The sequence below is a fragment of the Anopheles gambiae genome, chromosome 3, assembly GCF_943734735.2.
Source record: "Anopheles gambiae chromosome 3, idAnoGambNW_F1_1, whole genome shotgun sequence".
Classification (NCBI taxonomy): domain Eukaryota; kingdom Metazoa; phylum Arthropoda; class Insecta; order Diptera; family Culicidae; genus Anopheles; species Anopheles gambiae.
Window position 1 is genome coordinate 75,945,303 of NC_064602.1, and position 27,738 is coordinate 75,973,040.

At 45.5% G+C, this 27,738-nt stretch overlaps 7 protein-coding genes across 10 annotated transcripts; 3 read left to right on the top strand and 4 right to left on the bottom strand.

Moving 5' to 3' along the window:
- Positions 1 to 1,281: 1,281 nt before the first annotated feature.
- On the bottom strand, positions 1,282 to 4,196 carry LOC1270748 (neuropeptide Y receptor type 2). Of its 3 annotated transcripts, none has more exons than XM_061658789.1 (7): positions 4,065 to 4,196; positions 3,132 to 3,326; positions 2,760 to 3,063; positions 2,202 to 2,698; positions 1,974 to 2,138; positions 1,766 to 1,902; positions 1,282 to 1,691 (listed from the first exon to the last, which is right to left on the bottom strand). In XM_061658789.1, exons 2-7 carry the CDS (start codon positions 3,216 to 3,218, stop codon positions 1,610 to 1,612), a joined length of 1,272 nt encoding a protein of 423 aa, XP_061514773.1. In that variant the 5' UTR covers positions 3,219 to 3,326; positions 4,065 to 4,196; the 3' UTR covers positions 1,282 to 1,609. The 3 variants fall into 3 exon arrangements, with proteins under 3 accessions (XP_061514773.1, XP_061514772.1, XP_061514774.1); XM_061658788.1 differs by having other exon boundaries at positions 1,282 to 1,694; XM_061658790.1 differs by lacking the exon at positions 1,282 to 1,691 and having other exon boundaries at positions 1,762 to 1,902.
- Positions 4,197 to 5,163: 967 nt separating this feature from the next.
- LOC1270747 (uncharacterized) lies at positions 5,164 to 11,234 on the bottom strand. Its single transcript, XM_061658783.1, has 5 exons — positions 11,059 to 11,234; positions 10,237 to 10,404; positions 8,969 to 9,150; positions 8,770 to 8,893; positions 5,164 to 8,688 (listed from the first exon to the last, which is right to left on the bottom strand). Exons 2-5 carry the CDS (start codon positions 10,357 to 10,359, stop codon positions 5,950 to 5,952), a joined length of 3,168 nt encoding a protein of 1,055 aa, XP_061514767.1. The 5' UTR covers positions 10,360 to 10,404; positions 11,059 to 11,234; the 3' UTR covers positions 5,164 to 5,949.
- Positions 11,177 to 12,921, top strand: LOC1270746 (zinc finger protein 271). The gene is made up of 4 exons (XM_061658791.1): positions 11,177 to 11,579; positions 11,645 to 12,328; positions 12,401 to 12,546; positions 12,612 to 12,921. Exons 1-4 carry the CDS (start codon positions 11,424 to 11,426, stop codon positions 12,898 to 12,900), a joined length of 1,275 nt encoding a protein of 424 aa, XP_061514775.1. The 5' UTR covers positions 11,177 to 11,423; the 3' UTR covers positions 12,901 to 12,921.
- Positions 12,922 to 14,187: 1,266 nt separating this feature from the next.
- Positions 14,188 to 17,705, top strand: LOC1270745 (uncharacterized). The gene is made up of 5 exons (XM_309465.5): positions 14,188 to 14,545; positions 16,439 to 16,532; positions 16,608 to 16,742; positions 16,813 to 17,201; positions 17,297 to 17,705. Exons 1-5 carry the CDS (start codon positions 14,482 to 14,484, stop codon positions 17,491 to 17,493), a joined length of 879 nt encoding a protein of 292 aa, XP_309465.4. The 5' UTR covers positions 14,188 to 14,481; the 3' UTR covers positions 17,494 to 17,705.
- Positions 17,706 to 19,321: 1,616 nt separating this feature from the next.
- LOC1270744 (uncharacterized) lies at positions 19,322 to 21,120 on the top strand. Of its 2 annotated transcripts, XM_061658793.1 has the most exons (5): positions 19,322 to 19,420; positions 19,502 to 19,748; positions 19,810 to 20,038; positions 20,122 to 20,504; positions 20,576 to 21,120. In XM_061658793.1, exons 2-5 carry the CDS (start codon positions 19,709 to 19,711, stop codon positions 20,761 to 20,763), a joined length of 840 nt encoding a protein of 279 aa, XP_061514777.1. In that variant the 5' UTR covers positions 19,322 to 19,420; positions 19,502 to 19,708; the 3' UTR covers positions 20,764 to 21,120. The 2 variants fall into 2 exon arrangements, with proteins under 2 accessions (XP_061514777.1, XP_061514779.1); XM_061658795.1 differs by lacking the exon at positions 19,322 to 19,420 and having other exon boundaries at positions 19,471 to 19,748.
- LOC1270743 (uncharacterized) lies at positions 21,050 to 22,628 on the bottom strand. The gene is made up of 5 exons (XM_061658792.1): positions 22,283 to 22,628; positions 22,115 to 22,214; positions 21,905 to 22,036; positions 21,432 to 21,817; positions 21,050 to 21,361 (listed from the first exon to the last, which is right to left on the bottom strand). The coding sequence occupies exons 1-5, from the start codon at positions 22,347 to 22,349 to the stop codon at positions 21,156 to 21,158; spliced, it is 891 nt and encodes a 296-aa protein (XP_061514776.1). The 5' UTR covers positions 22,350 to 22,628; the 3' UTR covers positions 21,050 to 21,155.
- Positions 22,629 to 22,728: 100 nt separating this feature from the next.
- On the bottom strand, positions 22,729 to 24,273 carry LOC3291262 (uncharacterized). The gene is made up of 5 exons (XM_564328.3): positions 24,185 to 24,273; positions 23,996 to 24,117; positions 23,719 to 23,923; positions 23,380 to 23,649; positions 22,729 to 23,308 (listed from the first exon to the last, which is right to left on the bottom strand). Exons 3-5 carry the CDS (start codon positions 23,722 to 23,724, stop codon positions 22,919 to 22,921), a joined length of 666 nt encoding a protein of 221 aa, XP_564328.1. The 5' UTR covers positions 23,725 to 23,923; positions 23,996 to 24,117; positions 24,185 to 24,273; the 3' UTR covers positions 22,729 to 22,918.
- Positions 24,274 to 27,738: the final 3,465 nt, after the last annotated feature.

The window sequence follows — 27,738 nt, forward strand, 5'->3', positions numbered from 1 at the left end:
GCCCTATATCCGTTGACAGCTACGCCAAGAAGCTGGCAGCAACAACGCCTGCTTGGATGTTTCCTGCTCCGTTGTTGTCTTCTGCGGAGGTGAAGAAAGCGAATAGCCAAAGACCAGCGTGTGCCCGTGGAATTATGGTAGATTATGGAGTTATATTCCCTGCCACCCCATGGTTGATGGAGGCGCACGATTAGTGACTAGCGTTTGATACCGATCGCGCTGCCGTACGTGATCCGTACTTTGGTGGTTGGTCCTACACGTACCAGATCGTATCGTGTGTCAGTGGCCAACCATTGGCTTGTCAAGGTGGTGGGGTGTATTTTGTGCGTGCTGAGATATGGCGTGTAATCGTTCGCAGTGTGAGATTGCTTAAGGCGGATGATGCACTGATAATTGTGGGGTTTTGGGGCTTTGTATCAGTTGTGCCTTACTTTCAATGCTTTGTTGCAGCAGCACGTGATACAGTAACAACATTTAAAAAGATTAATTGGGGCTGATGCTGTGATGACTACAGCTATAAAAGATTTGGATCAATAATATATCCGGTCGGAGTTTAAATCTGGTCAGTATGGAATCACCCAATATGTGTGCGCGATCTTCGCAAGATTCTATCCGCGCGGCTACATGAGGTGAAATATACAGCGAAATGAACTATTTGACAGGCGAAATATCTGACGGATAACGCATCACAGCAACCAGCTGATGTGCAATGCAAACAAATAACGTGTACAAAATCGTAATTAAATCCATTAAATAACTTCAATATTGAGTATTTCTTCAATTTTCAGTCAACAGATTATAATTTCTTCCAATTAGGGAATGTTCTGCTTGAGAAGATATTATTTTTAATAGAATTTCGAAAGCGGATGTTGTGTCTCTCCCAACCCTTTAGCTGTACCTGTCAGATATTTCACCTGTCAAATAGTTCATTTCGCTGTATATTTCACCTCATGTAGCCGCGCGGTATTATGTATGGGTGACCGATTAGTCAAAGACAATGAAGTTCATTAGTGTCTACGACACCACCAGATCAGCTAAAGTTGTTACACTGATAAATTGACGTTAATTACTTACTATCTTTTACATAAAACGAATTTATTTTAGTAATAAAATATTCAACATCCGTAAATAAGTAAAAAAAATGAATATCAGGATTAATGACGGAAAATAGGACACACCGAATCATGAAAAGCGAAGGTGACACGCGCTTCTCCAGCACTATAAATAACCGTTTTCATGCTTGGTGCATTTTGAATGAAAACATGTAACGCTTCGTAACGCTTTGTGTCGTGCGGATTGCATACCCGGAGGTAATTTATTTGCTAAGTATAAACTGGGAATGAATCCACGTGCTGTGCTATCCGCTTATACAACGGCTACAAATAGCTATTTATTCAACATGAAATTAACTTCCAGCATACTCATATGTTTAAATAAATAGAAATATGGCAATTCCTTGGCCAAATCTTGGAGTTATAGCCAAGAGAAGATGAAACAAATGCGTGCTATAATACATCTATCGTTGTACACCGGATCTATTACTGTTCTGCTGTTCCTGATAAGCAATCTATAACCATTAAAAATAATTCTTTTTATCATCATGCTCCATTTATGATTTATCGTCTACAGTTGTTTCATTTTTAGGATGCTTGTTCCTAAATGTCGAGTTGAGCCACGTTGCCCGGAAATGTCTGCTGCAATTGATGAAGATAAACAACGAATTATTTGGATTTTGGTCACTAAAAACTGCACAAGAAGCACTTACCTCACTCTTGAAAATCGTGACCGCTCAAGTATCTTATCATCCTGCGATGATTGTTCCATTTCTTCCGAATTCGTCCTCGAAAAACAGCAACAGATCGTTGATTTGCTGGGATCTGCAGGAGTTTGTGTCGGTTCCGGCTGGTGGAGGAAAGAAATGCGAGTCCATTTCGATCAATATAGTATGCCTGATTTACGCTTACAACACTTACCTCTTCCGGGGCCAACCGACAAAGGCACTGCAAAATCTTCGATCCGCGAAGTGCCTTTTTGAACGTTTTGTTGGTGAGTCCGTAGATGAGCGGATTGATGGCAGCATTTAGAAAGATGAACGCCACTTTCGCAAGCCACCAGACAAATATGAAACTTTCGCTAAACTGTGGAGAAGAAGTGCATTTCATTCATTCAAAATTGCGCACAATATTCGACAACTCTACTACCTGAAAATGGTCCAAAGGTTCGATGTTGTAGTACACAAACACCATGATGGTGAAGGGCACCCGGACGACGATAAACGCCAGCAGCACAATGTAGAGCGTTTTGGCCACCCGGCTCTTGTACCGCACTACCATCGGATGCTGCCGGCGAAGGGCATTCCGTTCGTACCGGTCCAGCTTAACGATGATCAGTGTGTACGCTACCAACATAACGCCCAGCGGGACCCACACCAGCATGACCAGCAGAAACTCCCAGTACGTGGCCAGTACGGAGCGATCCTCGTAGCAGTACATCTCGTCCACATCCTTCCAGTGGCGAATTTTGAAGTGACGATACAGGGACAGTGGCATCGCAATGCTGAATCCCATCAGCCAGCAGAACACAATCGCTGCTACGGTGCCGCGTCCTTTCAGACGGGTGCCGGAGGACAGTACGACGGCCGACAGTCGGTCGTAGCTGATGACACACATCCCGAGGACGGAAGTGACTAGGAGACCACCTGTCGAGTTCAAGATCATGATAGGAACTGCTGCTACTGAGTACTCAACCCCTTTACGTACCTTCTATAAGCCCCTCCAGCTTGCAGCCGACCGGTCCGAGCAGATAGTTCTGGAAGAAGTCGTGCGTCATGAAGAAGAGCGGACACACGAGCAGGGTGAGAAAATCGGTCACCACCAGGTTCGCTATCAGCAGGTGGCTGGGTGTGCGTAGCGTGCGATTGGAGAAGATAACCTCCAGCAGGATACCATTGCCGAGCAGCCCGAACACGATGATGGGAAGGAAGACGCACAGCTTCACGATCAGCTCCGACTCCGGTATCGTACTCCACAGCTCCAGCGGATAGTTGTAGAGGGATGTGTTGGGCTGGTGTGTGTGTGGAGAAGATGAAGATGAGAATGAAGATCGAGAGAGAGAGAGAAAGAGACACTTACTGCAGTGGGTGCTTCCCAGAAGAATCTTGACGCCGGTATGTAGAGGAGTGGCCGATTCTCCGGAATAAATTGGAATCCCGTTTTCATGATGCACTCGAATTTTTTAGTACTATCCGGAGCAGTTAATAGTTACTGTTTTTTCTTCGAAAAAGAAGTCCAACAAATCCTGCGTCACGATCCTAGTCATTCATGTTCCTGCGAAAATGAAGATCAACTTGGTACATCAACCTTAATTGACAGGAAACCACGCGAAAAACCATTCCACACACACAATTCCACCGAAACATGATCATTAAAATTAATCGCCAGTCGCCATCGTCTGGGTTGGCCATCTGCTTGCGTGTGCCGGCCGTTCGATCTTTCACCCCAGTGCTTGAAATATTATGTCGTTCCGCACACAATATATCAACGGTGTGTAAAGCAAACAACACTGCCTGCCTTGTACCGCCCTTGTACCGCCTTGTACCGCGAATCAATCTCAAAGTCCAGAACGTCCAACAAAGGGACGGGAGGATGTTTCGGGAAATTCGGACAACGATGGGAACGATCTGGCGATCGGATTTTTACTGTTGATGGAAACAACAGCCAACGCCGTCGGTGGGGTTTGGTTGGAAATTCGGAAATTCGACACGTAAATTAATTGCAGGTGAGAAGAAAATTGCCCAAATTGCGTCGATCTGGGCGGGCGAGGTCCAGGTGCAAGTGATCTCGGTTTCACGCGCCACTAAACCGTACGTACGTAAGTGCACACCTTTCTTTTGACGGTAGTAGTACGGGAGAAGGTGTAACTTTGTTTAGAAAAAAGCACATTGAGTCATACGACCATAATCGGGGGGGCAATTGGAAAGATCACTTGAGAATTGCAGAAAATATTGATTTTTTTGTGCGTTAAATTTAGAGATTGTTTGATTAGTGTTTAAATTAAATTAGTACACTTAAGCCGCTTAATACACTGATGATAACACATTTCACTTCTTTGATGTTTAATTCTTAGGCACTAGAACGGTGTTGTTTGTTTGTTTTTGTTTTGCACTTTTAACAGCTACTACTAACAAAAATTCCAAAACAAACAAATAACCACCAACGCCTACTACGACCGGTCAGGTAATTCGTCGGTTGGTAACGATCGCGAATAGCTAGGCTAGAAAAATCGTTCCATTCCCGGTAGCGCACCGAACCGAACTGACCCGACTGACTGACCACCAAAGACGCCATGGACCTGCCTGTATGGATAACGAAAGGAACGTTTACTTTACCGAAAAGAGAGGATATGGTGTGTTTTTTTTTGGTGGGGGTTTTGGGAAGATAAAATAATTCCTGGCACGCTTCGCAAAACCCCGCTCACCGTGTCTTTTCCCCCCTAATGTGCGGGGGGTACAGATGGAAGCAAACAAGAACTATTTATAGGTTCATAGGAAATCGCATTAGTTCCATAGGGGTTTGAACTTCATGACGTGGTTGTGATTATTTTTTTGAATTATTTCTATACAAAATCACCCAAAAGGGGATTTGCGTATTTAACCCTAAATCTCTTGTAATTGGATTAGATTTTTGAAAATGAAGGTAAAAAATAGTTTTAAAAATTCATCAACAAAAAATAGATTGACACAAAAAGGAGCTCTAAATGCATCACGGAATTTTTCATTGGAAAAGAACAATATTATTTAATTCCCATCGAATGTACTACGAAGCTACTTAACTTTTCGATTCACCCATAAACACTTAAATCGCTTATCAATGCACCCTGGAATGGGGGCGGGCTATAGAGACCGACTTGCCAGTAATGCCAAGCCCATGCCAATGGCAGCCGGGCTTAGTGGTTCGGTAGCGGAAATTTAAGAACTGCCGAAGCAAACAAACGCATATTTCGCTCATACCATACCATTGGACCGGATTTACGCCAGTTTTTGTTGATGTTGGCCGGTTGTATAAACACTTAAGGAAGGCGATGAGTCGCGTCGAAGAATTGAGCGTTGGATCAGATTTCAGGTCCGCACCATACCACAGACACTATGGGACACTAATCGTGTGGTTCGTTTTTAATGAGTTTTATTCATTTGAAATCACTTTGTCTATAGTCATTTTTCCGTAAAATTTAAATTCATATTACTATATTCATAGCTGTGTTTTTATGTTAAAGTGTGAGTGTAGGTAACACATAGCAGAGATAGGGTGTAGCGCAATGTGCTACTAACTTAGCTACAGTGCACGCTAAACTGACTGCACTGACTCGCCTTTCTTAGTACAACGTTTCGTACTTAACGTTACACTAAACTCTCTCTCTCTCTCTTTTGCGCCTAACTGACGTACCGTGTTTGTTTGTTTTTCTTTTAATTTCAAGCAATTGAGACCAAGACGACAATTAAATTAAAGCACACTAATTTTCGTACACTTACATCTTAACCAATACTAAAACGGCGGCCTACTCTGGGTGGTGTGAGTGTGTCTGTGTTTCTTATAAATTTATACGTCTCCTGGGCGCGCTACACTAATGTAGTAAATCACATAAAGGTAAAAATAAATGCTCAGTGTGTCGCTGCCGATGTACCCTGGCCTACTGATTGTAAATTAAAGCATGAATTGAAAATGTTTGATGAAATAAAAGAAACGAAAGTGTATGGCCACTTAATTACTAGAGCATGGAGGGTGGTTAGAGCAGATGTGAGCTGAGTACATTTGCGGGAGAGCCAAAGCGCACACAATAAAGCGCTGCCGCTCCATTTACCTTCCTATAGCGTGTGTGTGTGTGGGGGGGAGGGGAGGTTTGTGTGTTTGTTTTTTTGGTAAATAAGCACCCTTTGCTGGGTAAAACAACTACTTAACTGCATGTACTATTGGTTTGGATTAGTGTATCGCTTACGCAGGCTGTTGGTTGCACTAGCGTACTACTCGCGATGGGCGTCAGTAGACCATCCTGTAGCAGCGGTGGTGTGTCAATAGTGTATGGCGTTACGGTACTCACATCGGTACCGTTAATTATTAAAACATTAATAACATTGCTTGACGGCTGTGACGTGCCGTTGCTGTTCGGGCTGATACCGTCGGATGCTACCACCGGTATCGTAATGGGTGGTGGTTGCGGTGGCTTTGGTACCTTCAGGATCGTACGATCCATCACATTGAGCTGGTTGCCGTTGTGCAGCAGTATAACCGTTGAGTCGGCGGCGGTTTGCTGGGTTGCGGCGGCAGCACGTTGATTTTCGGACATTTCACCCCCAACCGGACCGTTCGTGGACGAGGATGATGGTGATGGGATACTATTTACCGGTGCTACCGGCACCTGCCTCGGCTGTGCAACATAGTTTACGCACGTTGCAGCAATTTCAGTGGATTTTAGCGTTTGAATGGGAGTACTGCTTGCTGGAGGAGTCGGCATTTGCAGTGCGGCGCTGGCCGCACGCACGATCTGCGAGGTGCTGTTCACCAGCAGCGGACGAACCTTATTGTTCCACAGTGGTCCGGCAACGGGCAGGGAGCTTGTTTTGGTCGGCACCGGTACGGTGGCCACACTGCTCACCGGTTTATCCATCACCGGGTGGTGCGTCGTCGTCACCTGCATCTGATCACCGGCCACGAATTGGTTGAACACGGTGAAAAAGTCTTTGCTGTTGTCGAACAAATCGGGCGACGGTTTTTTGAGCGCCGTTTCGTACACTACCGGCTTGGCGGACACGGCGGGCGTCGATTTCCGTCGCTTCGTAGTCGATTTTGGTTTTGGAGTCGAGTTTGTGGGAACGGACGTACTGCCTGCAGTGGCAGCGCTGCTCGAGACTGTTGTGGCCACGGGAGCACTGCTGGCGCTAGGAACGGCTGGTAACGATTTTCTACCCTGCGGTGGCCGTTTGCCGATCGGTAGCAGCAGACTAGTGGCTGCCTGAATCGATTTGGTTACACTTCGTGGCTTAGCAGCAACTGCTTTGGAGGGTATGGATAGCTTTTCCTGCTTGCAGCCGACGGAGGTTAACAGGTAATCCTTTGCGGGACGTATTTCCAGCTCCGGGTACCGTTTCGCCACATCCGACAGGAAGGTATCGGGCAGCGACTTGCGCTCGGCCGGCTTGCCGATCATCGTCGTCGGTTTGGGTGCTTTGGTCGATGGCAAGGATTGGCGCGCTCGTACACTGAGCGGATCGACCTCGTCCAGCGATGCGGCCCGTCGCTGGTAGAACGGTGCCTTCAGTACGCACACTCTTCCCACTGGCACCGCTGCTCCGCCCCGGTTCGAGCTCGTTTCGATGCGCAGTGGATCGGGTGGAATGGTGCGCGGCATCGCTTTCTGCCGGTCGATCATGCCGTTACTGCTTTTACCGTTCGTCGGTCGATTTTGTTGCTGCCTTCGAAGGAGCAGCTGCTGCTGTAGTCGTTCCTTCTCGAGCCGTTGCTGCTGCTGCTGTAGCCGTTCCTTCTCGAGCCGCTGCTCCTGGCGCTTTTTATTGATGTTGAGCCTTTTCGCCGCCAGCTGCCTTTCACGCTTTTCCGTGTCCAGTGGCGTGTCGTCCCGCTTTTTGGGCGTCCCACTTTTCCGTCCCTTCGATTTGGCGTGCGTGGTGGAGTACCAGTCGTCGTCGTAATCGCTGTCCACTTTTTTCCTCTTCTTGCCCGCCTTCTTCCGACGCTCCAGATACTCTTCCTCCTCCTCTTCCTCGTCCTCGTCGTCGAACGGATCATACGAGGACTGCTTGAAGCTTTTCGCCGGCTTGGGCGGCTCCTCCTCGTCGGCGATGCCGTACAGCGCCTGCTTCACGTCGTCCGGCAGGTGCGGGTTCTGCTGGATGTCCGTCAGGTCGAGGTCGGGATTTTTCTCCTTGAACGAAACGTTCCGTATACTGACGGTCAGGTTGCAGCCCTTCTTGAGCGGTGCCGCCGCCGCCGTCGCCGCCGGCCCACCGTCCTCGATGCCCTCGTCCCGCTCGTCGCCGCTCGCGTCCAGTATGCGGGGCGGCGGGCCCAGTATCGTGGTCGGATCCTCCGGATGCGGCCCGAAATCCGTACCGTCCATCCACGCCTCGTACCGGTCCGGCTGGAATCGCTTCACGAAGGTGTCCATCAGTATCTTCACCATTTCCGAGCTGCAGTAGCACTGGGCCGCCCGCTTGCCGTACTCGATCCACCGGGGCATCGCGAAGTTGGTCGACTCGGCACAGTTAAACCCGTGGTTGAAGCCGGCATGGTAGCCGAACGGGAACGTGATCATGATTTCGTTCTCCTCCTGCGTTATCTTATCGTACGGAATGTTGTGCTGCTTCAGTATCTGCGGGCTGATCAGCGTCATTTTGTGGCGCAGAAAGGCGGGACAGGTCTTGTGGCTGGCGGGGAAGCTGTTTCTGGCCAGCTTCTCTAGCTTGCGGCCATGCTCCGGCGGCACGGCGTACCACGTCTTCGGTGCCCCGAAGTGAAGATAGTTGATCGAGTACAGGTCCATGTCCTCCGTGTGCCAGGCGAAGGTTGTTTTCCACATGCCGAAGTACAGGTAGGCGGTGTTCACCCCGTCGATCGAGATGCCGTAATCTTCGTCCACAAAGTCCAAAATCGTACCGAGATGGTTGATGTTCCAGATCTGTGAGATGAAACAGGTGGGAAGGGTAACGTTAGCGTTATTCGGGAATAGTGTAACAGTCGTTTTCAAAGCTACACTTACATTGCAGTCTTTATCGGTGATGCTTCCACACACATCGGCACCATAAATCGGAGCCACATAGGTTATGTTTTTCCAGTATTTTCGCTCCAAATCTTCAAAGTCGAAATGTTTTGGAGTAGCATAGCTATGGAATTAAGGCATAAAAAACAAAATTAAATTTTTCAATAATCAATCAATCACTAATTCACTTTATCCGTACCGTTCTGTGTTGGCTAACTCAGCAAACTGCTTGACCGTGAGTGGATTTTTCTGAATATTGATTTGTTGATAGAGCCCCTGCTTGCCGGCAACCACCTGGCAGATGGGCGACGGAATAGTAATGTCTAAACTATCCAAATCGTACCCACTTTTGCGCGGCTTCCACTCTGGTGGAGGAATTATCTGTAAAAAATAAATAAATAGAAACATAATTTAGAAAACGAAAGATAAAAAATTAATAACAGAAAAAAGAAAAGAAATTGTGTTAATCACCATCAAATTAATCCAAATATTAAACGAAACAAAAATGAGCAATAAAAAAACAACTAAATGAAATGAAAACAAAACAAAACGAACAAAAAAACCCACACGCGATAAGTTCATTCATGACGCTACGCGCACGTGATACTGCAGCGTACAAACAGAGGCGCCCCATATGGTGGAGTTGTTTACATCGGGAGGCTACAAGTGTGCGTGCGGGTAAGGTGTTCGTAGTAGTATGCGTGGTATAAATACACACGCGCTAAGCTGCCACCACCGGCGCTGCTGTTGCTACACACTACCACACACAAGCACTCACGCACTCGATGTAAACAATCATCTGAGAACATTACTATCAATTGCATCTATAATGCTGTGATGTTAAGCATTTGATAAAAATGACGAAAAAATTTCGATAAAACATCAAGCGATTGCATCAACCCGCAAAGCGTCGAAAAATGAATGTGCTAAAACAAGACAACAGACAACAGCGTACTATAAAGATAGCGGCGTCTGTAGTAGTAGTGGTGTGACGTACGCTAAACGTCAAAATCAGCTGACTGCCGAGTACTGTTGATGTCGACTGTGTGCATACACGTTTCGATGCATATTTATCCTAGTGTTTGACTTTTTTTTGATAAAATGTTACAAAATACACTCTAAAAGTAGTTTGCTTTATTTTAATTCTACTTGCAGTCAAATTTTCTTATTCCACCCGCAAAGCTCACTTTTCAATGTGTTAGTGAGCGAGGGCGTCTGTTTATAGACGACGCGGCGTGGAGAGTGTGTAAACAAAGCGAGCTATACCCTTTTTAACTGAGCGTCAAACACAACGTGCTAGGTGGTTTACGCATTCACCGTGTACTTTGGGGGTTGTGACAGTGGTTGTGTAAAAAAATCCGGATTGACCTCTGGGACGGGGTCAAATTCATGCGATTTTTTTAAATGCTGTCGATACTTTTTTTTGTTGAGAATGCTTTTAGGGTGCGAATAATGTTTGTCGCTTACCTTTGCTAGACCGGCTTTGTGGGCGCCCTGCGACTCGATGTATTCGATGTACTTTGGGAAGTCTTTAAACTCTTCCCAGGTGGGCCGGAAGACCTGTATCTTCACGCGTGTGTCCTCTGACATTTTGTGTGCTTGTCTGGTTGTCTTTTTGTCTCGTTGTGTGTGGACCTGTACGATAAAGCGGAGGAAAAGGAAAAAAGAAACAAGCGCAACATTATTTTCCACTTTTAACTCAACATCAACTGATCAACATCAACTATCTAAAATAAAACAAAAAACATAAATCCTCTTCATCGAAACATGCTTTACAGATTGCATCATTGTTCGGATGCAGTGCAGCATTTTTTTTTTTTTTTGACAGTGCACAAATTAGATCGAAAAATACTATGATGGCCTACGTGACTTTCTTTGCTGTCTCTGCGCTGTCTGTGTGTGCCCTTCTGCAAGGAAAGCACCCTCGCCCGTGACCTGCAAATTTAGCAAATTTCTTGGTATCTGTACACAATCCACCTCTTTGTATGATACATATAAACTTCCTGGAATACTGCTTCCAGTGCAAAATATCGTTTAATTTCACTTTCAATCGCTTTATCTCAACTTTTTTGCCTAAATTTGTGCCATTAGGGTTCCGAGGATTGTGGCACTTCTCTCAGCTCTTCACTGTCTCTGTCTCACTCGCACTCACACTTTCTGACAAAATGGAGGCACCAACAAAAAAAGGGAGAAGGGTTTTTCTAATGAAACAATCCAAACCGGGCACACACACACTCGCCTCTCTAGAAAAGAAATTCGGAGAACACTTTGAGGGGGAAAATTCCTTACCTTTCTAACCGCAGAATAAAGATCACTTGTAGCTTTTTCTTTTTTTTTGGTCACGGAGCACACGGAGTTCACGGAATTGTTTCACTTCACGCTTGTATGTGGTGCGGCCGTGTGCCAGCCTCGACGAGATGAAAAACTGTTCTGACACACTCACACCAACGGCTACTGGCGAGTATGGCTGAATGCTCCGTGTATCGCTTCGTCGCTCTCTCGCTCGTGCAATGTTGCGCACACAATCTTTCTCTGTCGCTCACATGTACGTTTCAAACGTCTTACGTCTGAACGCTTGACAGTTGCGCTGCAGTACGCTTGACAGCGGAATACGAAATGTTGTGTTTGTTTACATTTAATTTAACAGCTGCAACATGAACGAAATATTCTCCTGCACGGAGGAAAAACGACTATTTCAGCTAGATGTCTGTCGACTATGCCTTAGCCAGAACGGTGAGCAAACGGGGGTGTTTTCCAGCTCGTCAGCAGCGGCACTGTTTGAACGGATATTTCACTGCACCGGCGTAAGGGTAAGTGAAACCCTTCGTGTAAAAGGCCCGTCCGGATTCTCATGAGAATACGCTTCACTTTTCAGCTAGCCGATTTTCCCGATGCACCCACAACGGTGTGTGATGGATGCATTTCCCAGCTCATTATTTGCGAGAAGTTTGTGAAGCTATGCCGTGAGGTGGATCAGAAGCTATGGCACCGGAGACAGCACAGTGACAAGACTGAAGCGGCAGTGCAAGAGCAAGATCCAGCGAACACGATCTCGCAATCGAATGATGAGCAAGCACCCGAATCCAAGGTACAGCAGATGCACGTGAAATCGGACGAAGCATCGCCAAACCCTCCGTGCGATGGAAAGAGCACGAACGAGGAGTTTTATGTGGTCGAACTCACGGACGCGCATCACGAGTACGAGCTGGACCTACCCGGCAGCGAAAGTATACCCGTCCCACCGGCCACTACTACCTCGAACGCCACAGATAATGTGAAGCACAGCCATTTACCCGTGGAAAAGCAGCCCCACAGTAAGGGTAGAACCGGGAGCAAAAAAACACAATGTACAGTGTGCGGTAGTTGGCAGCAAAATTTAAAGCAGCACATGCTTGTCCATACCGGAGAAAAGCGGTACGTGTGCCCCGTTTGCCAGCGCGCTTTCGCCCAGAAGGGTAACCTGACGTACCACCTGAACCAGCACACGGGCCACCGTCCGTACCGGTGCGATCAGTGTGATAAGGCGTTCAAAGATCCACAGTCGTTACGATCTCATAAGGTACGCATTAATTGTAGAGTGATTTTGGCCATTGGTTTGTAATTAATTATTTTCACAATCAATCTCTTCTAGCTTACTCACACGGATGAGCGTAAGTTTAAGTGCGAAGTGTGCGAAGATACGTTCAAGTACCGAAGCTCGCTGGTCGTTCATATGCGGTACCACACGCAGAACAAACCGTTTGCATGCAGCGAGTGCGAAAGCTCGTTCGTGAACAGGTGAGTGTTGGCGTTTTATTTTTTTATATAATATAATTTGTATACTTTTTCTCCTGTTTCGGTAGTTCCGGATTAAAAAAGCACCTGCGAACGCACACCGGCGAAAGACCGTACCAATGTGGCGAGTGTAAGAAATCATTCAAATCTTCGCACAATCTGCGCCTGCACAAGCTTTCCCACACCAAAGAGCGACGGTTTCAGTGCGATCTGTGCGAACGCTGGTTTAGCTACAAGAATGTGCTACAGACGCACATGCAAGTGCACCGGAAAGGGCAGGGCACGTGCACCGGAAGCACCAGACCAGGAACGAAAAAGAGCACCGAGGGAGAGATAGAGAGCAAAAGTGAAGGATAATAAAAATGATTAAAATTGATAGCTATTGCGGTTCGGCGTAAACTAGTTACCCCCATCCTTCACTGCCGAAAAACATGTTTACAGCGCCTCTTTTTTATCTTAGAAGAGCTGTTTATTTTATGTGTTTTTTTTTTGTTTTCGTTCCAACTATTTCTCCCAACGCGGATGATGCTATCTTATCGTGGGCGGCATCTTATCACCAGTGTCCTTGGTGTGAACTTCTTAGCACCATCGTTGGCATATTTTTCCTTTAAAAAACAACCATTTACGCCTTTATGTACAACGGAAATGGGAGCGTGGAAATTTGCACGCTAAATGCACTTTACCATTGTCAATTATGCAACCACTCTGTTTGGCCCGTGCGAACATAAACAATTAGCCAATAGTTTTTGGGGCTGAATCACATGCGCGTATGCGGGGTGGCGGAACACGATATTTCCTCGTACAGTTAGCACTTCTAATGTCAAGATCGAAAATTCCCCACCTTGGGCGCAGACACTCCAGCGCGTGGGCTTTCCAACCCGCGGTAAGGGGTCATTGAGAGTAATCTCTTTGGAGGTCAAGCAGGACTAGCTTTTGACGAAGTGGCCCGGCTGTCAAGAAGGACGCACCGAACCAGTGGTTAAAAACTAAATGCGGCATCATAATGCATAAAGAAACAAAACGGAAGCCAATTAGTTCCAGGGCGTCGTCCGCTCAAGGGCCTTGCCGCTGCGTTGTGCTGGGAGCGTGCATTGTTGCACGGGTAGGCTGCCTGCATAATGCAGTATGAGTCGGAACGAGCTGCTAATTTTAAAATTGATCATTACTATTGTGGCATTATTCAATCCAACACGTTGTCGAGCATTTTGGAGGTACGTACACACGCTCTTCGCCGATCAATCAATGATCGCTTGAATCAAAGGTCACATTCACACCGTTTACACCGCGCTTGTACAACTAGTTAATGAAGTGAAGTGAGAGTAAGAGAAAAGAGCCACCCTGCCTTCCCCTACCATATCCGGCGGTGGCTGAATGGGTTTGTACGACACAAAACGGAATAAACAACCACCCGCACCCGCGATCGTTGCGCCGTGGAGCATTGGCGTTTTGAACATAAAAGAAGCGATCGTGATCGCGCATTACACTCCACCTTGAACGGGTGTGTGTGTGTGTGTTTGGATGGCTGTATTCCACCGATGACAAATAGTGCGCACACGTTGGTTCCCTTCCTTACGTACCCCATTCCCTGCTATCTCTCTGAAAACGCGCGTCTGTTGGCCACATTTCACTCTCGCTCTCCGCTCTTCTCGCCGGTGCTCACACGGTGCCGGAGAAGAGCCGGTTCTCTTACTCCTATCGGTGGCGGCGGCGGCCGCTGCGCACTGTATAAAAGTTTCCGCGCGCCGCCAGAGCGCATTCAGTAGTAGCGCAAGCGAGCGGGAACGCGTAACCGCGTGGTGTTTTTGGTCTGCGGCTTTTGTACAGTGCAATATATACGTAATACACAAAACGGTTCAGTGCGGAGTGAAGTAGTGGTATCAGGAAGTGAATTCAAAGTGTTTCAATTTTGCCTCTTCTGTTGTTTGTTAAAGTGGAAAGATGTGGAACAGCATCACTGCCAGCGGTTTGATGCTCGTGGCCGCGCTTGCCACATTGTGTCATGGTAATAATGGTTGGCCACAAGTGAATATTACATACTGGGGCTGGGAGGGAAACGGGACGGAGGGACAGAGTGTGGTGAAGTGAGCCCTAAAAGAGCATTCATTCAATCGGTAACTGCCGCTGCGGTGTAGTTATCCACGAATTTCACCCTTGTTTGTGAAGCTCCGTTCGGTGACGATACCTGGAGAACTGGTTTTTACACCTTACAGTGCGTCAAAGTCAATGTGCGGCAGCTTTAATTGGAACCGTTTTGTTCGCGCTTAATTGGTGGCTTGTTTGCAAAGAGTGGCGTGTTTTGGCGACATTAGTTGTTTCATTCGTCGGCGTTTTAACGTGTTACAAGGACATTTTAATAATTTTGTGTCTAACATGTATCTAGGGAACTAATGTGGTTACAGTGGAGCCCATAATAGTTCAAATTATCATAGTTAAAATCAATTTTTGTGATAATTCAGAAAACTCATACCTTTTCCTCCTACCCGGAGAGAAATTGTTGAAATCTTTTAAAGACTAACGTAAAAATTAAAATGGCTCCATATCTAGTCGCGAACATTCATCAAGAGAAACAGTTGAATTCGAAAAATTGGTATAATTAGGTGATGATTTTAAAATATTATTCGTCCATAACTCGACCATCAGTCAAACTATTCGATGGCAGTTACAGTGCTTTCCAAATCACTTTCGAATGTGCACATAATTATTCAACGAGTCCAAAATGTTTTTCGACAACTGTATTTATTTGCTTCTTAATGAAATTTCAGTTCTTACACATGATTTTCAACACACTACAAAGAACTGTCAAGCTCAATCCAGTTTGAGTCGTGTTGAAAATCATGCTGTAGAAATTAAAAATTATTGTGATGGGAATGAAATGTCAGATCGATGTGGAACAACATTTTGCATGCGGTGAATAACAACGCTGATATTCGAAAGTGATTTGGAAAACCCTGTATAGAGTTTTCCAAGTCACTTTCGAATGTGTACATAATTATTCACTGCATCCAAGATGTTTTTCGACAACTGTCAAATTATTTATTTGCTTCTTAATGAAATTTCAGTTCTCACACATGATTTTCAACACACCACAAAAACGACAGAAACTCAATCCAGCTTAAGACGTGTTGAAAATCATGTTGAAGAACTGAAACATTATTGTGATGTACATACATTATTTGACAGTTGTTGAAAAACACTTCTCAAGCAAGGAAAAATGTTGTATACATTGGAAATTGACTCGGAAAACCCTGTAAATCAAAAGTGCATTGTGTCATTTTTATCATTAAAAATAGAAAAAAAATGCTAAAAAATTTCGTTCTTGAGCCGTTTCTTTCTGCTTGGTGTTTAAATGCGGCTTACGAATGTCTTTAATCGATCACTAGATTCGATCGATCACTTGTACGATTGCATGGGAACCTCGTAGACACAAGACAGAGACAGTTCCACATGCAAGTGCCCCGCTCAGCCTTTGACGCACTGTACGTCTCGATTGCCCTATCGTGTCGTTTATGCAAACAAAACATAAAACCCGCACGAAAACAGGTATCAATGTGTGATGCCGTTGACTTGGTTTGTCATTGAGACGACGTCAGTCGACCTCAGCATTGAAGGATTTGCATGTTTTGATGCGGCGCATCCCCGGCTCTCGGCCGTCGAAGGTTGCTTGGATGAAATTAGCAAACCGGCGGCTCGATTGCCATACTTAGCTCATTTCTCGCTAGCGAAAAAAAACTCTCACTTCCTACGATAAATCAACGCCTACTAGCGCACCGCAACACCGGAAATGATTCGTGTCACGTCACACCGCGATCGTACTGCACCCCCTATGAAGCAAAGATTGAATTATGATTTTAATTAGCGATTGTGTTTGCGTTGTTACCCACCCGTTCTGTTGCAGGAGCGTGCGATGAACCGTGCCCGGTGCCGCCAAAACATTACGCCGAGCTTGGCTGCAAACCAATCCTCGAGGAAGGTCAGTGCTGCCCGAAAAGGTAAGTCCGGTGTTTTGGGTTTCCGGGAACGTCAGCTTAACGTGACAGTAATCCCTCAATGCCTTCCCTTTCCAGATACCAGTGTCCCGAGTTGACCGATCGCGATGGAAACAAATGCTACTTCAATGGCAACATTTATCCGGCCGGCGCCAAGCTAGCTCCGGCCGAACAGGAAATTCACTCCTGCTCGCCTGCCTGCTTCTGCTCCAAGTAAGATCGCTCGACTTTTTGGAGCATTTCGTAGCATTTTGTCTTAACCCGTTTCCTTCTTCGCTTGCAGCCACACCGCACCGGCAACGTTCCGTTGCGCCAGCATCGATTGTTTCGAGTTTTTCGAACCGACCAAAGAGGACTGCATCCACCAGTACACGCTGCACGGGTGCTGCGCGGAAAAGAGCGTTTGCGGTGCGGACAAGCTGGCCAAGCTCGCCCAGTGCTATCTGGACGGCCGGCAGTATTACGAGGGCCAGCGGATGTACCCGAAGGAGGAGTCGTGCAAGTTTTGCTACTGCAAGCCCGGCTTCGACAACAGCACGGTCGGGGCGGACAATCCGAACTGCTACGAGACGCAGTGCGGGCTGGAGCTGCACGCCGGCGACCGGATCGCGATGGGCTGCATACCGATCTACTTCGGCAACCATCGGTGCTGCCCGATCTCGTGGAAGTGCCGTAAGTGCGCGGGTTACATCACCTCTTGGGGCGGGGGTTTGGGTGTAATATTTCATCGAACGTCATCGGTTTTTTTTCTCTCTTTGCTTTGGCAGCATCCGACAGCGATGAGGTGATTGTCGAGGGACGCATCGAGCAGGACGATGACGCCCAGCCCGAACCGGCCATGCAGTGTAAGTTCGGCAAGCTGACGCTGAACAAAGGGGACGGCGTGAGCAGCGACGACAAGTGTGTGGAGTGCAAGTGCACGGTACCACCGCTAGCCCACTGTATCCAGCGGGAGGATTGCTAGAGCGGAACGGGGGCCACGATTAGGGTTAGGTTGTTTTTTAAAGTAATTATTTAAATTTTGTCACCAGAGAGAACGCGAGGAAGAGAAAGAAAGGAAGAGAAGGAAAGAGTAGAGCGTCGAACATCATGTACTTAATAAGCGCGGCGTGAAGGCTGTGTGGAGTTTTTTTGTTTCGAATAAACCATGCTCGTTTTAAGTAGCCTGTAATTAAATTCTTTTGTTTCATGCTTCACTTTCATTTTCAGTTCACTTCAATTTTTTAAATATAGGACAAAAACAACACAATGGACTATTTATTTTAGCCATGCCTGTATGTACTTATTTGCCAAATTGGAGTAAATTTTCCCCTGATTTCACATTTGGTCAAAAAACTTTTCAAAAATGTTAATATCAATCATCTAATTTATTATTCTTTTCAATAACCAATATCCCCACAATAATTTATTACAATTTTTTTTACCGAAAATTTGCACTTTTATAAACTCTAAAGATTTAAGATGGTATGTTAGTTCAAACATTTTGTTGTTATTTCTCAAACCATTTCAATTACCGCTTAATGCTTTATTCAAACTTTCATTCATGATATGACGATAATGGCCTAATATGGATGTCTACATTAAATCGAGACTTCGGACCGATGCAGTTCAGTGTAGTGATCATATGATCATAAGCATATTATACATATTACGTTCACTTTCACTCGATCGCTATATGGACCTTTAACGTTATCCGTTACTTTCGCCACGCTGTTATGGTTTTCTCGGCTCATTAGGTTCAATATTTTGCGGTTCGTTACTAATTAAAGTTTTTTTTTAAATACCCATATTGCTCAATACGTTAAAATTGTGATATACTTCACCTTCTGCACCAATTTGAAAAGGACTTCAATACTTAATGAAATAAAACCAAATTAAAATAATAAACGACCAACCACAAGAAGTATAGAACTATACGCGTCCATCACTGTATTCGCCAGTTGATCGTTAAGGTGTAAATAGAGGTAGCGGGAAAGCAACATTGATAGGGTTTTTTGGTTATACTTTCTTCAAACAAATGTCACAATATTATTATGTGTAGCTGTATTGGGCATCAAATGATGGGATGGGGATTATTTACGAGAGCAAATTAATTCAATTTTCTATCCATTTTAGAAAGTATACACAATGACTTTTTTTATCATTATTTGCTAATTTCACACAGAAGACTATGAAAAAATGAGAAAATGAGAAATAAATCTTTATCCTACGAGGAAAGTAAAACTAAATATAATATAATAATAAACTTTTGATTACCCTTTATTGCTTCTTCTAATCATTGATTAAAACTTATAAAAATTTGTTCAATTAATGTCCATTTATATCCACTAATCAGAAAGGAAATATTTTAGATAAAAAGAATGATTGCCAAAAGATCGTATCCATTATTATCCAAAACCATTTATCTTTGTAACGAATTTTATCATTTTTTAACATCTAATAAGATTTATTTCTTTTTGGTTCATGGAATAGAAGCGCCAGCTCGTACAAGCTGAGCTGTGGTTCGGTTCTCATTTGAAAAATACCCTCTCGTCGTGAATATCGATATTCTACTAGTGCCGAACATGTTATTCGTTCGGCACCGGACAACCTTAAAAGTCATTTGCAAATCAATTGCATATGCAGACGAGAGCTGGTGAACAACAATAAAAACGAAAAATGGTTAAATGACGAAATACAAGCTCCAACACAAAAGCCGGGTGCAAAAGTTTGGTATTTTAAAGCCCAACACACGTGTGTATGGTAATAGCCAACCAATAACAAGTACACCAATTTTAAAAGTCGATTGTTCCACTGATTGGCCATATTCATTGGACTGTTTGTTGTCGTGTCTTTATTATTTTTGCTACAAGAACGGGTTTGTTACTGGTACCTAAAGAAGACAAAAAGAGGTAAAAATATCACCTGAAAAGATGTCGTTGTTTCCATTTCTGAAGGTAAACACATTTCTTTCCTTCTTCCCCCCGGTAAAGCCCACCAAAACACAAACACACCATTGTAATACTACCGATCGGCGCGAGGGGATGAGATCATCGGGTCATCATCTACAAGCAGGCCTGTGGGCTGCAAAGCCCGATCGATAGCGCCACCACCATCGACTTAATCAGTAGTCGTTGTTCAATCGACCTCACCAGAAGCACAAAACCTCGAGCTCTCGAGAGTGGGAGCGCCCAAAAAAAATGCATTTCTTAACAGTTTTCACCCTGACGCTGTGCGGTGGTAAGTGATCGTGTTGATATTTTACCCTTTTTTGCACTAACTTTTCTCGGCCGTTTTGCAGCGCTGACCGTCGCGCGCGGCTGTGATGTACCGCTGGCGCACTACAAAACGATGCACTGCCAGCCGGTCGGCAACCGTCCGGACGGTTGCCCGGAAAGGTACGACTGCCCCTCGATAACGGCGCACGACAGCAGCAAGTGTTACTTTAATGGCAAAACGTACGACATCGATCAGCCCGTGCCGGACGCGGAGGTGTCCCAGTTTTGCTCTGCCGCCTGCTACTGCCGATCGTAAGTGTGTGCAGGAAGTGGCCGGCTTCTGCAACCCCCGGTCACCCCCCTTTTTTCTAACGCTCGCTTCGGTTCGATTGCAGTGCTAATCCGATTGCTAAATTCCGCTGCGTGCACGTGGACTGTGCGGAGTTTTTCAAGCGGTTCGATTACGACAACTGCGTGCGCCAGTACAGCCCGCAGAGCTGCTGCTCGACCGGTACGGTGTGCGGGGAGGAGCGCAAGAAGCTGGCGACGTGCGAGCTGGAGAGCGAAATCTACCGGGAAGGCCAACGTATGCGCTTCAAGGGCAACCAGTGCCGGACGTGCATCTGTACCGCCGGGTTTAATGCGACCGCGATCGAGCAGGATCCGAACTGCGTGGAGACGGTGTGCGGGTTCGAGCTGTTCGAGGAGAAGCAGGTGTACGGTGGTGGCATCCCGGTGTACAAGCCGGACGGCTGCTGCCCATGGGAGTGGCGAATGCGTAAGTACACAGGGCATCTTTTGTCGAAGATTATTGCAAAAAATGAGCTTTATCTTCCCCTTTTCGTTTAGCAAAACAAACGGATACCGTTGTGAAGGGCGCTGGAAGTAAGCCGGCCACTGATCCGAAGCTACAGTGCAAGTACGGCAGCCTCACGCTCGATGTGGGAGACTCGCTCGACATACAGCAGAGGGCCGAGGGACAGAAGTTGTCCTGCAGCTGCCAGGTGCCACCGTTGATGCACTGCATGTTGAACTAAAGGACGTCCAACACGAGTGAAAATATACAATCAATAACCATTATCAAGCTAAAAGCATGCATACAGGATTTTCCAGGGGTTCTCATAGCTGTGGGACACTTTGTTGCCTCCTTCTTACTTGAAATGAACTTAATCTAGTGTGAATTGGATTCTATGGTACCCTTGTTTGACAAATCTAATAGGAATTTTCGAAGAGCCATTTGAAGTTCACTTCCCATAAGAAAGAGTCTAGGAAGTGTCCCTCAGCTATGAGAACTCATGGAAAACCCTGTAAAACCGCCATGCATTTGTCATGCGATCGTTTTTAAAGCTTTTTATTCAGTAATAATTGTAATAAATGTCACATATCACGCTCAACATGAAGTACATTCGCGTATCACGCTCCTCGCGCGTCAGTTTGCCGTTAAGGTACAGTGGACCATCGGGGGGATGGCACAGAAGCACTGGTAAATGCCGACCGGCGTCACATCCGCTACCAGTGACTCCCCTATGCTTAGCGTCAAGTTACCATACGTGCAGCTGTCTCGAACCGTCCTCCCTTCCAAAGCGTTTGAGCTCTCCGTTCCCTCGTCCCGCCGGATACGATCGTTTGCTTTTGCTGTTAATTAAGAATTTGAACTTATTTAATTAACAAATAGATACTACCAAACAACCGGCCAATCACTTACGCAGTCGCCACTCCCACGGGCAGCACCGATTGCCGTAGTACACCGGGGCTGCACCGTGCGCCAGCACCGACGGCGCTATCAGCTCGAACGCACACGCGTTCGTGTAGCATTTCGTGTGGCCGTGCGGGTCGCTCGCGTTGAAATGCTGCGTGCAGATGCACGTCTGGCACGGGTCGTCCGGCAGCTGCATCCGTTCGCCCTCGTAGTACGTCACCGCGCCCACCGTACAGCGGGGCAGATTGGTGCGCTTCTCGCCGCACGCCTGCCGGGACGAGCAGCAATCGTTCGTGCGGTACTGGCGCACACAGCCGGCCCGGTGCGGCGACAGGAACTCCGGACAGTCGATGTGGGCGCAGTGGAATTCGGCAACGGCGCGCCGTGAGTTCCTATATGTTTTACAGCGGGAAGGAGTGTGGTTTACTGTTACTAAATTCTAAATTCGCCGGCTATCAAATGAACCACACATTACTCACATTTGGCATGTGCACAGGGCCAGGCAGGACGATTTCACCTTCTCGTCCGGGACGTGCGCGTGCAGTTCGTACGTTTTGCCGAACAGATAACACTTATCATGGGCGCGCTGTTCCAGCATCGAACAGTTGAACCTGGAAGCCGAGAGCGAGAGAGAGAGAGGGCGTTATTGTGAGTTATTTTGGGATTGTACAAAGCGAGGGAAGTCTTACCATAGTGGGCAGCCCTGTGCGTTTTGCTCGGCGGCCGGTTCGCACCCGAGGGTCGTGTAGTGTTTGGTGGGCACTGGACATCGGCCCAAAGCGTTTGTGGCTGCAAAGAAAGTGGTGTAAAAAGTGATTAGTTTTGATTGGCAAAAGCAGTAGCGATCATTAGCTCACCTCCAGAGATCAGCAAAACGGCAACGATCAGCATCGCTGGAAGTTTGTGCACTAAAACTGAAAACATTTATGTCTAGATGTATGCTTTCACACGTAAAGGAACTAGAATTGCTGGTTTTTAGACAAGGATTTTGCTCCCAACTTCTTTAATGTATGCACTCCATTACCGATCACACCGCCGACACGACAGACACGTCGAGAGAGACGGCAAGCTGCTCACTGTGTGTCGGTTTGTGTTGTTTTTTTTTCGCACGAGATGCCACCGCCGATAAGCGACGGCAGCCCGGGACCGGGATCGAATCGACGCGAATGGGTTTTGTTTGGTGTCGCGTGATGTAATTCCGTGGAACTGATTGTGTCCGGGATGGGAAGCGTTTTGTGTACCTATTTATGGATGGTTTTCGGCTGTTAGTGCAGGATGCAAAGCAACTCAGCAAAGGAACCGATCTTATTTCCATGGAAATGTATTCATAGTATAATTCATAGCATAGTTGTAAAACAGCTTACAATAGAGCATTTCGTAACGCAACACACCGAAAAATTCTGTAATCCCATTCACCCCCATTCACGTAAACGTTAAAATATCAGCAAAGTAAAAAACTAATCACTGAGTTCATGTTCTCCCATCCGTCTTCATCACTCCTGTACCTTAAGCTTCTGTATGCGGCTCGATACGAACTCCATCTCGTGCGATACCTGCGACCCGTCGAGCGAGTTGTCCACGCGCACGTTCTCCAGCGAGCGGGACTTTTTCAGCAGAACGATCGGATTCCGGCTGTACCGCACTGCATTGATCGATACGTCATCCATCATCGGCGTGGAGTGTTCGCACGTTTCCATCAGTGTCGTTGCGATCCCGGCATGACTGGTGGACGCCGACGGATGATTGTCTGCACTGTCCTGCCCGGCTAGCCCGGAGTGGTTCGTCGGATCCGAGCTTTCGCTTTTCGTGCGCGTTCGATGAGGTATAAAGTAGGGGCGCATCCGACCGTACGGTGAATAGCAGTGGGAAGCTTTCGTTGGTGACTGAGGGAGAGGTATAAAAAGCATAAGAATAATTTGGTAATTTAACACTCACACGGACCACCAACACCTACCTCATTTTCGTACACTCCCATCGAAAAGTGTACGGCGTGACCGCGATGATTGCGCGTGGTCCGATGGTTGAGCGCCGGGGTCGGCGTAATCGGTACCGTATCTCGCACGTGGCGCCACGCCTCATGGTAACTAGCATTGCTTGGCAATGGGTGAAAGGTAAAGGGCTGCCCGCGCCGTTCGGTGTCTTTGGTAGGGTCCACTTCCTGCTTCGTTTGGCACATCGGGTTCAGTTCGGCCGCAGCCGGCACGCTGCTTTCGGCGGTTGGGGTCTAGGAGGAGCGAATTAAATCGAGGTATTAGAGCAAATTTTAATTGTTTGCAAGCACTGCCTTACTTACTTGCATTGTTAGGCCTTAACAACGGGACGGTGATGTGGTGAAGAGGGGGTATATTTCTGCAGTGCCAGTGCCAAATGGTTGGTATTGCTAAATTTGATTCCACGCTTAAAACATCTTGTCACGGCATACGCATCTCGTTCGGGTTATTAGTGCCAGGTTTAGTGCCGCAAGTATAATTGATTGGAGTTTTGTTTTCAGTTCATTGCTGCAGATGGATTAATTTCCAGAGAAAATGTTCGTTCGTTCGTTCGTTCGTTAACAAATAGCAATACCGTACCTGAATCGTTGCTCGTCCTGAAGGGCAACGTACCGGATGCGATTGGGAAACTGAACATCCTAGGCAATCCAATGCTCGATTTTATTAGTAATCAGTTTTTACGAGCGATGATTGTACCGTTTCTGTGGTTATGAAATAGAGTAAGTTAGTTCATTTATTCAAGTAGGTATTTGCGCAAAAAGTGCTTACGAGATTTTGGTACACAATTCACCGAAAAACGGATCACAGATGTAAACAAACATCCAATACGTTGACAGCAGCGCACTGTGATGCAGTGTGGCCAGATTATTTTGGCGGATTTCGGTAGAAGCACTGTTGAGAACGCGAAAATTTAAATTTAATCAATTATTTTAACAACCAATTTCTTTTTAAGCTTTAACCGCCAATGGCGAAATTCAAATTTAAATTTAAATGATTTTCTTTGACTAGCAATTTTTGGAATCCACACAACTGACATTTTCTTCTTATTAAGAACATAAAATTTTAACGGATAAAATTTTGAATTTAATACGTATGTAGCTTTTTTCAAGTGCCAGGCATACAAACGTGCATTGTGCGCGATAAGTTAAATGAGGATAGCGATCCTTGAAACAGCATCCCAATAGCCACAGATTAAGCTTAAATGATTGTAAAATCAAATATCTGTGATTTTCGGTAGGATAAATGAAAAATCGGTAGTTTTAGGGTATTCATCTGTGAATCGGTAGGAATACAGATAAATCGATATTTCTGGTCACTCTGCTGTGATGAAGCCACGGATAATCGAGGGCAGGCAAAAAAAAAATGGACAGTGGTTTAGAAGATAAGCCGAAATTTGGTCAAAATTTTGAAGAAAAAAAAAAGCTAAAACAATCCTTTATTTAAGATAAACTGTTTTCAAAATTAAAATCTGTTTTTCTTCTGCTTCATCATAATCATTTTCTCATTCTTATCTTTACTATTCATTTTTGTAAAGTTTCTTCACTCTTTAATTTTTGTTTTGTGGTACTTTTTTATATAAATTTTGTCTCCTAATTTATGATTTTTGTGAATCTTTTTTTCTAGCTATGTTTTATTATTTTTTTTCACTTTATCATTGCTGTAGTTTTTTCGGTTTTTCTTTTTTTGCATTGTTTTCATTTCTTTCCTTTTCGTTTTCCTTCCATTTCGTGTAATGATTTTTTATTGATTTATGTATTTTATCTTGAGCCCTTTTTGTTTCTCTGCTTATTATTCTTCTTTTACTTTTTACTTTCCTTCTTCGTCTTTCTCGTTTTTACTTCTTCTGCTATTTGCTCCTTTTCTTCTTCTTCTTCTTCTTCTTCTTCTTCTTATTCCTCCTTCTTTTTTCTACTACTTGCTTTTTATTATGATTCTTCTTCTTCTTTTTCTTCTTTTTCTATTACTTTCTTTTTCTCATGATTTCTCTTCTTCTTCTTCTTCTCCTTATTTTTCTTCTTACTCTTTTTCTTCTTTTCTTCTTCTTTTTTCTTCTTTTTTTTCTTTTTGTTGTGATCTTCTTCTTCTTTTTCTTTTTTCTATTACTTTCTTTTTCTTATGGTACTTCTTTTTGTTCTTTTTTCTTGTTTCTTCTTTTTCTACTACTTTCTTTTTCTTCTGTTTCTTCTTCTCCTTCTTCTGTTGATGTTATTCCCATCCGGACATGTAGCGAGGGCCAGCTACTCCGCCATTGAGCGAAGAAACGAATCAATATATCAACATTTATTTCATAATGCTATTTCCTTGCATTAAACATCAATATGTTTTAAAATTGTTGATCGAAATCCTTGTAATATTTCGAACCAACATATGACACCTTTTACCGGCCCTGCACAACACAGCATGCGTCCTTAGGAATGTGTCCGACCCTTCTAAAGCTAGCGCCATAAACAGAGAAATCACATTTCCATAAATTATCATTACGTCATCCCCTTCCCCCACCCGGTGCAATGAGCTTCATTTTTTCACCATTTCCTGCACTACTCCCAGCTCCCCAACCCGCCGGTTTGGTTTGATCGCTTTCACACGCACCGCATCGGAGGGGAAAGTGGGTTTATTTTTCTCCCGGTGTAGCGGTGTACAAACTCATATGCGTGCGTTTTAAGCGACTTTTGTGCGTACAATGTTTTTTTTTTGCTGTTGCTTTTGCGCCTTCTCGGGGGATGTTTGCTTTGAATTTTTGGTCGACCACCGTACCGAGGGTTGCGCGTATGAAAAACAAACCCCCGAGACGAATCGTGCGTTTTACGAGGTGTAAAAAGCGGCTAAAGTACGGCTAAAGAAGGCATAATGTAATGGCGCGATGGCGTAAGAAGGTAGCACGGCGTGCAATGAGTGCCTGGAGTGAAATTTGGCAAATATACCTTTTTTGTTGCTTCCGTTGTGGCCTCTTCTGAGCAGTCAACAAAAAAGGGGACACACTAGAACACAACCACGCTGTGGCCGTGCCGTTCGTTACACCAATTCGAGGGGTTTGTGTGCAATGCTTCCGATGTCAATTTCGCATCGAGTACGGGAGAGCATGTGTTTGCGTTGTGGGGCTGCTCATGGTGCCGAAAGTAGCCAATAAATAATTTAATACAAGCCTGCTTGTTAAGGGAAAGGCTCATCGCTTCATCGTACCAGGCCCCAGCACGTGGGGTTCGTTTGAGCAGCGAACCCTTAAGGCTACTACTACTGGTTGTCCAGCGGAAGGAAAAACTGGAAGCACAAAAGTTTGACTTTATCTTACCCGCATCCCCCCTAGCGCAACGATGGCAATAACCGTGCCCCGAATGATACTGACGAGGGCGATAATATGGCTTAGGATGGATGCTGCTGCAACAGCAGCAGCATGCGTGTGTTAGCCTTTGGGGGGGAAGCGACAATAATGCTCTGATTTGGTGGTTCCCCCCACGGAAACACGCTTGACCGACTAGCAGGCTGAAAATAACGAAAATATTGTTGAAAAGGAAATCCAAAGGCTGGGGAAAAGAAAGAAATGGTCACCAAAGCCATTGCTGGCCATGGTGGCGGGTTTGGATATACAGCCAATCCCGTGATACACTAGCACGTCTATCCGTTGCTATGCCTACGGTACGAGGATTATGTACATACGATCACTTCAATCCCTGATTTTCCCTTTTTCCGAATCTTTTTGTTCTACGAGGATGTTGACCCGAGCATATCCAAACGGCTCCGGCCCTCCTTCCCGTTTGAACGGATCAGGACGAATGTTTTCTAATCCTTACTTATGGTTGCTTCGTTGTGTGTGTGTCCACACGCGTGTTCGCTTCCCTTGCTTGACTTTCAACATAGCGCCTGAATGTAGGCACTAGCGCCCGAATGTAGGCAATTCGTAGGTCGTTCACGGCAAAAAAAGGATTTTTCAGGCAGCGAATGAGTTTTGCTATGTTTGGGATCAAAAATCCGACCAGCTTGGCCAGATACGTTGATACCAAAAAGGTTACAATAGTTGGGAAATTGCTACAAAAAAAAAGAAAACGACGCTCAAAGTGCGCACCGGGAAATTGCAATGCATAAAGTTTGAAACTAAATTGCGCCGTATGATGGTTTATCGTGGAGCTGGAAATTAGATTTCAGTTCGTGAGAGTTATGAAAGAGGGACCAAACACGGAGGAAATAGTGTGGTGTGAAGGTGGGCACTATAGTTGAACGTAATAATAAGTGTAATCGTATTAAATCGTAACTTAATAGCGTTAGTTTGTTAAAGGAGATAAGTTTTGGGCAGTAGAAATAGGGGTGTTGGTAATATTTAAAAGCGT

What these genes read in the sequence shown, in the direction of transcription:
- LOC1270748 (XM_061658788.1), bottom strand. Translation starts at nt 3,218, where the DNA reads ATGAAAACGGGATTCCAATTTATTCCGGAGAATCGGCCACTCCTCTAC. An exon ending in AACCTTTGGACCATTTTCAG is followed by an intron (nt 2,139 to 2,201) that starts GTAGTAGAGTTG and finishes TCTTCTCCACAG; the next exon opens with TTTAGCGAAAGTTTCATATT. An exon ending in TCACGATTTTCAAGAGTGAG is followed by an intron (nt 1,695 to 1,765) that starts GTAAGTGCTTCT and finishes CATCAATTGCAG; the next exon opens with CAGACATTTCCGGGCAACGT.
- LOC1270745 (XM_309465.5), top strand. Translation starts at nt 14,482, where the DNA reads ATGTGGAACAGCATCACTGCCAGCGGTTTGATGCTCGTGGCCGCGCTT. An exon ending in GGTCAGTGCTGCCCGAAAAG is followed by an intron (nt 16,533 to 16,607) that starts GTAAGTCCGGTG and finishes TTCCCTTTCCAG; the next exon opens with ATACCAGTGTCCCGAGTTGA. An exon ending in CCCGATCTCGTGGAAGTGCC is followed by an intron (nt 17,202 to 17,296) that starts GTAAGTGCGCGG and finishes TTGCTTTGGCAG; the next exon opens with CATCCGACAGCGATGAGGTG.
- LOC1270744 (XM_061658793.1), top strand. Translation starts at nt 19,709, where the DNA reads ATGCATTTCTTAACAGTTTTCACCCTGACGCTGTGCGGTG. An exon ending in CACCCTGACGCTGTGCGGTG is followed by an intron (nt 19,749 to 19,809) that starts GTAAGTGATCGT and finishes GCCGTTTTGCAG; the next exon opens with CGCTGACCGTCGCGCGCGGC. An exon ending in CCCATGGGAGTGGCGAATGC is followed by an intron (nt 20,505 to 20,575) that starts GTAAGTACACAG and finishes CTTTTCGTTTAG; the next exon opens with CAAAACAAACGGATACCGTT.
- LOC3291262 (XM_564328.3), bottom strand. An exon ending in TGGGAGTGTACGAAAATGAG is followed by an intron (nt 23,309 to 23,379) that starts GTAGGTGTTGGT and finishes CCTCTCCCTCAG; the next exon opens with TCACCAACGAAAGCTTCCCA.
- LOC1270743 (XM_061658792.1), bottom strand. Translation starts at nt 22,349, where the DNA reads ATGTTTTCAGTTTTAGTGCACAAACTTCCAGCGATGCTGATCGTTGCC. An exon ending in CGTTTTGCTGATCTCTGGAG is followed by an intron (nt 22,215 to 22,282) that starts GTGAGCTAATGA and finishes CTTTCTTTGCAG; the next exon opens with CCACAAACGCTTTGGGCCGA. An exon ending in GCCCTGTGCACATGCCAAAT is followed by an intron (nt 21,818 to 21,904) that starts GTGAGTAATGTG and finishes TAAAACATATAG; the next exon opens with GAACTCACGGCGCGCCGTTG.
- LOC1270747 (XM_061658783.1), bottom strand. Translation starts at nt 10,359, where the DNA reads ATGTCAGAGGACACACGCGTGAAGATACAGGTCTTCCGGCCCACCTGG. An exon ending in ACAAAGCCGGTCTAGCAAAG is followed by an intron (nt 9,151 to 10,236) that starts GTAAGCGACAAA and finishes TATTTTTTACAG; the next exon opens with ATAATTCCTCCACCAGAGTG. An exon ending in TCACCGATAAAGACTGCAAT is followed by an intron (nt 8,689 to 8,769) that starts GTAAGTGTAGCT and finishes TTCATCTCACAG; the next exon opens with ATCTGGAACATCAACCATCT.
- LOC1270746 (XM_061658791.1), top strand. Translation starts at nt 11,424, where the DNA reads ATGAACGAAATATTCTCCTGCACGGAGGAAAAACGACTATTTCAGCTA. An exon ending in AGTCGTTACGATCTCATAAG is followed by an intron (nt 12,329 to 12,400) that starts GTACGCATTAAT and finishes AATCTCTTCTAG; the next exon opens with CTTACTCACACGGATGAGCG. An exon ending in GAAAGCTCGTTCGTGAACAG is followed by an intron (nt 12,547 to 12,611) that starts GTGAGTGTTGGC and finishes CTGTTTCGGTAG; the next exon opens with TTCCGGATTAAAAAAGCACC.